Consider the following 10,712-nt stretch of genomic DNA (forward strand, 5'->3'; position numbering starts at 1 on the left):
TTGTGGCTCCGTGGGATTTTGGCAGCGTGCTGTGCCCGCAGCTCCCGGGGCTGCCCAGTCATGGGGCTGGTGCTGCTGAGTGCTGGCCCGGGGCCGCTCACTGGGGCAGCAGCAATCCAGGCAACCACAGCAGGTATTACAAAAGTAGAGCCCGTGTTTCTGTGCAGACAAGCCAGCCAGTGCATAAAATGCAGGAAAGGGATTTTGTTTGTCTGTTTTTATCATTTCCAGTTCAGCCTAAACTTTGGTGGGTTGTAAATGCTGTTGTAGCAACACTGTGCAAAATCTTGGAGCTTTTTGCTTTGGTAGTGTGGCCTATTAGTTACGGAAATCTTAGAAATAGCTACTCCAAAGGCAGCAAACAAGCCCTCCAAATGGATGGCCCGCTGGCATAGCCCTTCCATGCATTTATTTTTCCAAAGAGCCGTTTTGTTAAAGCTGGAAGTCAGTCGTGCTTCCCAACTTGTGTGTTTTACACCTTGAGCTTCCTGATTTGGCTCGAGCGTGTGTCAAGGCTGTGTTTGCGGTAGGAGCTGTAGGGATGCCCGGATACAATAGCATCAAAGCATTTGTAGCGTGGGCGCAATATGCTGGCAGAGCTGTAGGGTTTGCTTCCCCCTCCCGCCCCTTGTCTCTCTTTCTCCTCTTCCCCTGTCTGGAAAACAAACCTGGTGGAACATCCTTTGCCCCCGCATCATGGGTGCGGGTGGTGGCACAGCCCCGGCTCCCTCCAGAGCAGCACTGTGACTCCTAGGAGCAATCCAGGCTGAAGTTACAGCCCTGGAGAGCCCAGGAGAAGAGCAGGACCCGCTTGGGATGGCAGCAGACAGCGCGTGTCCCCTCCTGCCCTCCCTGCCGTGGCGTGGGGCTGTTTGCACCCGGAGCAGCAGGGAACCAGCAGACACATTCACAACTGTCCCCAACTTTTCTCTCCTGCCCCCAGTTCAAAGGGCTCCTCTCGTGCCTCCAAGAATTTTGCAGTGAGTGCTGATGCTTTCCACATCAAAGCGGGGCAGCCTTGCATTGTCTGGGGGATGTCGGGCCTAGGCAAATTAAAGAGGCATCGGGAGCTTCAAAATCGGCTTTAGCCAGGCAGTGCCTGCATACTCAGCACTTGAAAAAGGTTAGATATTACAGTGATAGGTATTAAAGCGAACCCTCCGGGGACTGAAAGCTGGAGCCAACCTTTATTGAGGTCTAGGAGAACAACCTTTTCGCTGGCTTCAGTGGCTTTTGGATTAACGATGAGAAATCTTGGAAGTGCTGGGCTTTACCCAGAAAGGGACAATTTTGCACGTGAAGTCATACTGCTAGGAAGCCAGAAAGGAAAAAGCCAATCCTTTTCATTGTGGTTTTTATTGCAAAATACAGTCCAAAATCTAACTCTTTAGGGATACCTTCAAAATATATAGAGAAAACAGATTGTGCTAAGCAATAATACAACTTATTAATAAACAACATTAGGCATAAAGAATTCTGAATTCTTATCTGCTAATTTAAAAAAAAAAGGTATAGGAATTGTAAACAGCTTAATTTCATCCAGTACAAATACATGAAGCTACTGTCCATTTGGGGCAAGGGTTTTGGTACCGATATACAGAATATAAAAAGGGGAGGGGAAAAAAAGGGGGGGGGGCTAGGTATGAAATCTGTAAACACTGGCTTGAAACCTATCAAAGCCCTCAAAAAGCTGCAGTCATTGTAATACACACCACGACACTGCAAAGCCCCCTCTCACATCAGAAAGTGCATAAAGTTTTCCGCTAGAAATACTGCCGAGCAGCTGCTGTGCATGAACCGCTGGGCTGAGGGTGCCCCAGTTGTGGTGCCCGCGGCTGCCGGGACGGAGCTGCCCAGCGGGACCTGCTTTTGGCCACAGCACCCGTCCCCGCCTTGCTTGCCATGGGGCTGGAACCCCAGCGCTGGCCTCGGCTGACCCACTGGACGTGGCACAAGGGGTTGAGCCCACCGAAAAAGTTAAATTCTTCCCTCTGTCCAATGCACAAATAAAGTGACTCCCGAAAAGAAAGAAGCTACTGGTAAATATTGAGGAAAAACCATGGAAGCAAGAAGGACCGTGGCCCCTCAGCGCCCGCGCCTTGTGCTTCCTAATCTCACAGCATCCGTCCGCAGGAGGCCCCATCGCCTTGTGCGATGCCCTGCTCAGCCCTCCGGACCCCGTAGCTCCCCGGGGACGCTCCTTCCCAACCCAGCTCTGCCGGTGGCTGCCGAGCCTGGGGACACCAAAGCGTCCTCCTCAGGCACCACGGCTGCCCTCTATCTCTTATGGCCCTTGCTCCTCCGCTTGATGTGGTTGGGGGCGGCAGCGGTGGTGTCGCGGCGGGCCAGCGGCCGGCACTGCTCGCACCGCACCGTGCAGCACCAGTGGAACTTGCAGTTGCAGCTGGCCACCACCTCCGTCCTCCTCTCCTCCACGCGGAGACCACACTCGGTGCACAGCCGCCGGCAGCTCCTCTTCTCCCACTGCGAGAGGTTCTTGCCAGTCTGCAGGCACTCGCGGCCCTCGGTGCCGTGGTGGCCCAGGCTGGCGTTCCTCGTGCAGTAGTCGGGAGAGTCCTCCAGGAAGACGAGCTCCGTGGCGTGGACGTGGTGGAAGGTCTCCGCCGTGGCCCCGCGGCTGTCGGCGCTGTTGCCGGCTCTCATCCGCCTCTTGTCCATCTCCAGCTTGTGGGCTTGGTCGTATTTTATCTTCAGGTAGTTCCCGATCTCACGAAACTCGGCGAGCTGGAGCCAGCAGGTCTGGATGCTGCAGCTGCCTGACACCCCGTGGCACTTGCAGGCTCGCTTCATCGTGGCTTTCACGGCCTTGGTGGAAAAGGTGGAGAAATTAGGAGCAGCAGAGCATCGTTATTTAAATCCCCAAACCAGGCTCTACAGCACTTGTAATCTGGGGGGCAATGGGTCAAAAGAGGCTTGTGCTGGGCATGACTTCAGGTCCTTCCAAGACACGAGCTGATGCTCTTATTTCCGTTCCTGGAAAACATCTGTCCCTCTTTGCTAATTAAAAGGACAGAGATAACGAGTGGGCACAAACTAATGTCTCCAGCCCTTGCAGGAGCTGTTTCTCCAGGACAGAAAAAAAGCGCATTTGTCAGGTCATGCCCTTCTCACACCGTTCCAGTCTGCAGCTCACCTCACTCATCAGAGCATCAACCCATCATCCCTCTCAGAGGTTTCATTCAAAATGTGTGAAACTGCTTCGGAATAATCATACCCAACCTCTCTGCATCTCCTCCAGGCCAAGCACTTCACAGATATTATCTGCCTATCTCCCTCTGGTATTTATAAGGTCCCAATCACTGGTATCTATGTGAGATTAAGCCGTGACACACCCTATGAGATAGGTATGTTAAGTGTTGCCGTCCTTGTTTTTACATCTTGCCAAACGTCCTTGTTTGTAAAAACAAGGTTTGGCAAGATGCTGAGAGCCTCTGCTGGCCCAGGCGGGGAGTGGGGGGCGAGTCTGGCAGCCGGCTTGCGAGCGGGGCCAGCTCACACCTGGCTTCCCCGGCCAAATAGCTTGGAAATGCATACTGCAAGCAAGTAAAGTGGTTCTTGCTTTGTTTTACAGACCAGACAAGCTCTAGGTGAGTATAAAACCTGGGCATTTCTGAATAAGTGGTGTGTGCTAGTAGTTAACTGCATTACACGCAGCCGCAGAAGCTGGAAGTGGGAACAACTCTTACTGCAGTTCCTTGGGTTCAGGTTTAGGGCCAGATTCTGGCTGTATTTTTTTCCCCATGCAAACACTACAGAGCCTAGATTGTCACAGAGGGCTGGAGACAGCGACATGAACAGCCTACCAGACTCTCGGATTTTGTTTTCAATATAGACATCGTTATAATTATAATTATTATTATTATATATTTGACTTACAAGTCTCCCGACTTCATTGTTGTGCAGGTTAATCAGCGCGCGGGTATCGTGTCCTGTTTCCAAAGCATCCACAAAGAGCTTGGAAATCCTCTCCCCAAACTCCACGTTATCGCTGCATCCTCCCCAGACCCAGCCTCGGCCACCTGCAAGAGAGATGCACGCTAAGCGCAGAACCACCCCGTCGGGCCAAATTCTACCCTGAAATCCGGGGGGCTGCACGTGGGGATGGAGAGACGACGTCAGCCCGTCTTGAGATGGCAGCTCACCGACGCGGCCGTTCCTGGAGTCGTCGCAGCCGCAGCTCTCGAAGTCTCCCATGCTACAGTTCCTGGTGAGGGTGTACATGACGCCGGCCGAGCTGATGGCGTGTACAAAGGATGTTTCCCGGGTAGCTGGGGGAGAGGGGAAAAAAAGCTGTCACATGCAAACATAGACATCGGTCCCGGTTTATTGGGAATGAAGCTCTCCCGCGCTGCAAAGGTGCAAGAAGGGAAAAAAAAAACCCAACAGTTTGTGCAAAAGGTAAGGTGCTACGGAAGTGAAATGCTCGTGACTGGAGTCTCTTCAGGCTTCAGCGTCAAGGCTTTCAGTAATTTGGCATAATACTATGCAGGTGTCCATGCATGGGATGGAGTTTCTTGGCACCAGCAGGATCTTAAGGCAATGCCCCAGCCCTGCTCGGGCCAAGGTTAGTCATTACTCGCTTCACCTGGCACTCGGTTCGTCTCTGTCCTTTCCTGCTCGGGGGGTATGTTCATGCTTTGATCTTGCCTGCTGGGGAAAATCGTCATTGATCTTGTTTCAGTCGGTGGTTGAACCTGTGCTAACAGCTCTCTGCACCCACACTTCTAATTTAGTTTCTTTTTTGGCTTTCCTAGCAGATTCAACTAGAGATGCTGCTCTGGGGAAAAAGAGACTTCTGCTTGTTGAAGCAGTCAGTATTCAAATATATCCACTACTTTCTTACGAAGACAGTTTCTTAGTGCACGTCTCTGGTTTCTCTCTCCGTCTCTCCTGCGCTTCTCCCCGTTGCACGCTCAGGGGCCTCTAGCATTGCGCTCCCTGGGATGCTGCACTCAAAGTGGCAGGAGCAAGCCCATGGAGCAGCACTGCGGGAAGGACCGAGCTCTAGCCTAGCACGGATAGGGATCCAGAGAGAGCCTGGGACTCCTAGAAAAATGTTAGCGCTATTTATTACGTCCCATTAATACAGATGGAGAAAACCCACCATGATATTTGTGACACAGAAACCCTTCTCCATCGGTCGGTTTAATCAGCAGCCCCAGCTCTCTCCAGAGCGCATCCCGGCTCGTACCCAAAGGCATCCCGGGTCGGGGATGCTGGTGCCGGCAGGTAAAGGCGCACTCACCGCTGCGGAGCCGGTTGTGGGTGGAGAGCTGCAGGGCGCTCTCGGGGCAGTTCCAGCGCTCCCACCCAAACTGGAACTTGCACTCCTCCATCCCGCTGTGCGCCCCGGCCGCCACGCTGCTGGAATATGTCAGGTAAGCCTGGCACGGGAAACAGCGGGGTTAAAACCCGCCGCGTTTTACCATTTATCAATGAAAACAGACATAAACGGGTTGCGAGTCCTTTCCCTCATTACTCGGCAGGACTTGGAGCCGATATGCTCTGGGAAATCTGGTTCCTTGGAAAAGTACTATTTCCCATTTGCAAAAGAAAATTGCTCTACTTAAATTCCTGACAGTCCATGTGTTAGTTACCTTAGGTCCTGTCATCAGAAAGTTATTCACAGACCTGAAACAAAGAAAAGAAAATGAATCACAGTTTACCACAGGCTGAAGAGCATCCCTAAAAAATGCCCTTTCCACTGAGTTGGACCCTACCATGCTGCTGCGTGGAAAACGGCACTGTAGACCCCTGCGATGGAGAGAATGAGGAAGGTGCTTCTCTTCATGGCTGTCACAAGGAGCGGGGTTGGATCCCTTTCACTGATCCGTAGCTCTCCGCACCGCAGGTCCCCGAGTGAGCAGGGCCGCCTCCCTCCGCTCCTTCCTAAGGTGAGCTATCGGGATGGAGGAGAGCTGCAGGAACCTACAGCCCTGATATTTATAAGGTGAAGTTGTGAATAGTCAAAACCCCCCATTCATTTGCTACCCAATGACTTAATGTGGTAAAAAAGCTCCCGCTCCAATGGGTGACAAGGAACCGCCTAAGGTTGCACTTCAAAAGGTGGCGCAGTGTCCCTGGGAGCGGGATGGTCTGAAGGAGAGCAAACTTCCCTAACAATGGGACACTTTTAACTCTCTTCCCCACCGCCAGCCATCCCTTTCTCTTGGCCCCAAGTCCGCTTGCCTTCTCCTTTTCATCCTCTGCTTGCCAGCGGAGGCTCAGTCCCTGCGTTCCTCCGAAATAACAAGCTGATGCATTTCTATAGTTCCCCTGCTATCTCCCTGCTCCCTCCTACGAGAACTCCCCGAGGAGTTTTAACAGCCATTCTGTAAAGATCTATAGGGGATAGACCTCCCAGGTCTTCTTGATTTGAAGAGATGCATTTAACGGCGGGGCTTTTTTCCCTCCTCGCCTCTTTATGATGAAAGTTTCTGCATTTCCATCCTGATAACAGTGTGCATGGCTCGGGAGTGTTTGGAAATCTCTCTAATTTACGCGGCTGCAGCTTGGGAACACTGTGTGAATCATTTATGTGGTTTGCTCCATGCTCCAACGCTGTAATTAGGGGAACAGTTTTCTGGGGTTAGCAGTTTCCCTATGGTGAAGGCTGCCGCAGCAAAAGCGCGGCTGCTTGCTGGCTCTGCAGGCAGGAGTGCTGCCCATACCCCCCGACCGAAGCGAGGGGCCTCCACCACCACCGAGCCATTGGCTGCGCTCAGGAAAGGAAAATCCTTATCAGAGGAAACCCAAAAAAGCCTCTTAATAGTTATGGCAAATATCATTAAGGGCTGTAAAGAGCTGTAATGCTGCAGATGGAGCAACAGCGAGATGGTGTTCATGGAAACTTCTTGGTCTGTTTTCCTGTGGCTGAATGGTCCCAACTGGGGGCTGGCTCACCCTGGGCAGGGATCCTGCCTGCTGAGTGGGGCAGTGTGGGTGCTTAGCCCGAAAGCAGTGCCCTGCCCTGCCATGCCGTGCCGTGCCATGCCAGCAGTGCCAAGCAGCCCCCCGGCTCTGCCAGGCACTGCCCCACGGCACACGGGCGCAGCATCTGCCCGGTGCTGGCTCCGTGGCAGGGCAGAGGTGCTGCCCTCCTCCTCCTCTCAGCTCCCCAGCTGACCCCTGGGTACACCCGTTCTCCTGGTGTTAATCGCTGCTACCGCAAGGGGACTCGCCAAGGGGCTGCAAATGTGAGCTTCAAGGGAATGGGACCACGCTGCACGTGGCACCTGGGGGGCTGTGCCACGAGCAAAAGGGGCCACACGGGGATAAACCCCATCTTCGCACCCGGGCAAGCAGCCGCAGCCAGCGGCACTATGGTCAGGCAGGCGGCTGCGCCTTAAACGCGTTTGCGAAGTACTTTGCTGTCTTGCCATGAAATGCATGGAAGCATTGCAAAGCCAGCAATCTGCCCTGTGGTTTTACACATCGCAGCGCTGGATGTCTGAAGCGCAGGTCTATCTGCTCAGGTCCCGGGCAGCTGGGGGGCTGTCACTCCTCTCTCTCCTTCCCAGGAGCAGGCAGACGAGCTTCTCGCTGTTCCTGGCTGCAGAAAGCACAGGGACTCGCCCTGTCCTGCTGCCTGTCAGCACGTTAGCGAGCGAGAGGACAACCCTCTCCCTCCAGACCTGCAGAAGGGAAACCTGGAGTCAGTTGGGCAAAGCCGCAAACAACTGTTTGCAGCCGGAGGATTAAAATTGCAGATTAGTTGAAAAGCAGGGATGCAAAATACCTTCCAAATGAGCACAAAGCTGGGGTAGTCCTGCCAGCATGGCAAAACCCTCTGTGAGTCAGCATTTTAATCATTACCATCCCGAGCAGATCCTGCTTGTTAGAGCTGTCGAAGGACAGTTACTGGGAATAAAGTGTTTCCCATGTATCAATCAAGTTCATTGATTAAAGCCCATGCATACGGTTTGGAAATCTGCTGTGCATTTTCTATATGCGCGCAGGTCATTTTTCGGTTTGTGTCTGGCTCTCCCCGGGGGCATATTGATGTTTTTTGTTTTTTTTTTCTTCTCTGAGAGAGCTTGTACAGCTAAAAAAATGTTGGCGTGTCTGCTGTGTCAGTTCACACATGATATTCCTATCACACGCCAGAAGAATAACAGCATCTCTGGGCGTGAAGCTCTGCTGCAAGCAGTCGCTGCAGTTGGCAGGATCACACAGCTATTTGCCTGGGCTATTAAAAATGTCCCTTCCAATTAAAGTCACAGGGATCTTAAAAGTCACTGGCAATGTTGTCACTTACGCTAGCTGTCAGCAAACAAAGCAGCATGCTGGGACAAGCCTTCCTGCACTGCTGCAGGTTTTTTCTGCATTTCCAGCTCAGTCCCGGCGAGTGGGAGCCAGCGCTTCTGCGGGGTTATCCAGCCCGGCAGACCGATGGGACTGCAACGATCCCAGTCGTACCGCTGCTGGACTTACCCACCTTAGGCAAAAGCAGACTTTGGTCTTGCTGTGTTAATAAATTTTGCACTTACAGAGCACTTCACGCAATGTCCTTGCAGTAAAAGAAATTAAATATAGCTGTCTCTGTTTTAACAGTTGGGTAAACTGAGGCACAGAGCCGGGCGGTCTTGGGATCTCGGAGTAAATCAGTGGAGAGTTGGACTGGGCGTAGCTGTTCGGAAGCTGATTTTCAGTGCTTTGCTCCATACATCGCAGGGTGTGTGCGGGTGAAGCCTGGCCGGGCTCAGGAGGGCTGCAGCGGGACTGGGTGCTGCCCCGTCGCCCATGGGAAGAGCCTGCAGGTCGCAGCCTGGGTCGCCTGAGCCGTAGGTCCCATCTGTGAATTGATGCTGAAGGAGTTTCTCTTTGGCCTTCCCGCTGCCTGGAAACTTGCTTTTGGTTTGGTCTTGGATGGGGGGGAAAAAAAAAATCTGAAAGGAAAATTCTGTTGAATTTACCTGGTTATGCAGAAAATGGTCAGTCGTTGTGGGCAGCCTCAGAGCTCAAAGCGAGCCGCCAGCCGCCCGGTGTGGTGGCACTGCGGGGGTTTGCCTTGGCTCCATGCGCTGTTGCAGGGCAGGCTGTTTGGAAAGCGGTGTCCTGAATGTCAGCTGGAGCCCCTCGGCTTTACTGGTAAAATGTTGATGCTTCGTTGCTTATTTTCGTGCTACGTGACCAAACAGCCAGTGCTTTTCACGGGACGATCGAAATCCTGAAGTATTTTGGTATCTGTCCAAAGTCAAGAGGCAGTGATAGTACATACAGCCCCATGCACCCATAAACCCCTCTTCACATCAGAATATGGGTTTTAAGAGAAGGCAGACACGAGAGAAATCGGTTTATATAAGTGCCACACACTCTGCCGGGCGGCGGGTCCCACAGGGACGGGCTCTCGGCTTTTGGGGCAGCGAGCCTCACGGCTGTGGACAACAGGAAAATAAAGCACAGACCACTTGCTAAATTGCCCTCGGCAGGTGACACATTCAGACCCCTAGCGTCAAATCCTGCATTGCTGGCTTCGTTACAATAAAAATCCACCTGGGTAATTAGAAAGCCACCCCCTCGCTGGCGAGGCGGAGGATGTTTTATGGTGCTGTCCCGCACCGCTCGCCCCGGGAAGCTGCCCGAGCCCCCGCGGGTGATGCCACGTCCTTGGTCTGTACACAGCCAGCCGCTCAGCAAAGGGGACGTGTCCCTTTGCTTCAAAATACTCCATCACTGCAGCCACGGGACAGTCCTCCCGCACGCTCAGCTCTACGCAGGAACTGTTTTTTTTTCAGTCTTCCCAACTTTCCCGTATTGCGGAAAATAGGTCCCCATCGCTCTGCCTGCTCCGCGGTCCCCCACGGCCTGCTGCGGTTCCCAGCAGGACCCCGGTCCCGGACCCGGCGATGCTGGTGGGAGTTTTGCCTGTATAACGAATATGTTTTGATTAATGAATGGTAATTGAGGATGGAGGTGAAACTGAAATCAGGTTTTATGCCACACCTATCCCACGGGCTTAGTCCTTTTCATTCCTATTTTGGCACATAGTTAGAAGTGGCCTGATGGTCACTGAAAAAAACCAAGGTTAAAACGTCCAACCGTGATGGTTTAGGTGTGCTTTCCTAGTGACAAAATTATCTCAAGGAGTTCCTGTCTCCTGCCTCCCCGCAGCGGTTTGCCCCCCCTCAGCTGTACCAATGCAACCAGTTTCTCTGTCTTTTAATACTGATTCCCAGCACAGCCTCACGTACGGCGTGATGGGGCAAGGAGCAAACTTCATCAGAGAGGCCAGGAACGAGCAAGTCCAAGGTAAGAGGCTCCGCTACTGAAGGAAACACATCCTGGAATAGAATACAGGACCATCAGGATGCCAAAAACCAGGACCACAGGAGGCTCTAGCTTGCATGGTTTGGGCTTTATATCTTTTGGTTTCAGGAAGCAAAAAATTTGGGTTTGGAACCAAATTCCGATTTTTCCAGCCACAAGCCAGCTGGTGACACGGACACTGCTCAGCAAGGGCTGCCAAGGTGATTCGGGAAGAGCATTAATGTAGAAATGGCCCCAGAGCACCACAGAGCTCTCGGGCCTGTGTGCACAGGATGTTGGGTTTGGGCTAGAAAAGAGAAGGAGGAGCAATCGAGGGAGGAAAAACAACCTTTTTCCATCAGCAAGAGGCAGAGCAAGGGGCTCAAGGGGGGGATTTAATTTGCTGCGGGGCCATCATGCATCAGGAATGAGACGGGCGAGCG

At 52.8% G+C, this 10,712-nt stretch overlaps 1 protein-coding gene across 1 annotated transcript; it reads right to left on the minus strand.

Annotated features, from left to right (window-relative positions):
* Positions 1–2,185: 2,185 nt before the first annotated feature.
* WNT8A (wingless-type MMTV integration site family, member 8A) lies at positions 2,186–5,812 on the minus strand. Its single transcript, XM_009322683.1, has 6 exons — positions 5,742–5,812; positions 5,619–5,652; positions 5,267–5,405; positions 4,164–4,289; positions 3,898–4,040; positions 2,186–2,826 (listed from the first exon to the last, which is right to left on the minus strand). The coding sequence occupies exons 1-6, from the start codon at positions 5,810–5,812 to the stop codon at positions 2,278–2,280; spliced, it is 1,062 nt and encodes a 353-aa protein (XP_009320958.1). The 3' UTR covers positions 2,186–2,277.
* Between the last annotated feature and the right edge of the window lie 4,900 nt (positions 5,813–10,712).

The sequence above is a fragment of the Pygoscelis adeliae genome, unplaced genomic scaffold, assembly GCF_000699105.1.
Source record: "Pygoscelis adeliae isolate BGI_AS28 unplaced genomic scaffold, ASM69910v1 Scaffold34, whole genome shotgun sequence".
Taxonomy (NCBI): domain Eukaryota; kingdom Metazoa; phylum Chordata; class Aves; order Sphenisciformes; family Spheniscidae; genus Pygoscelis; species Pygoscelis adeliae.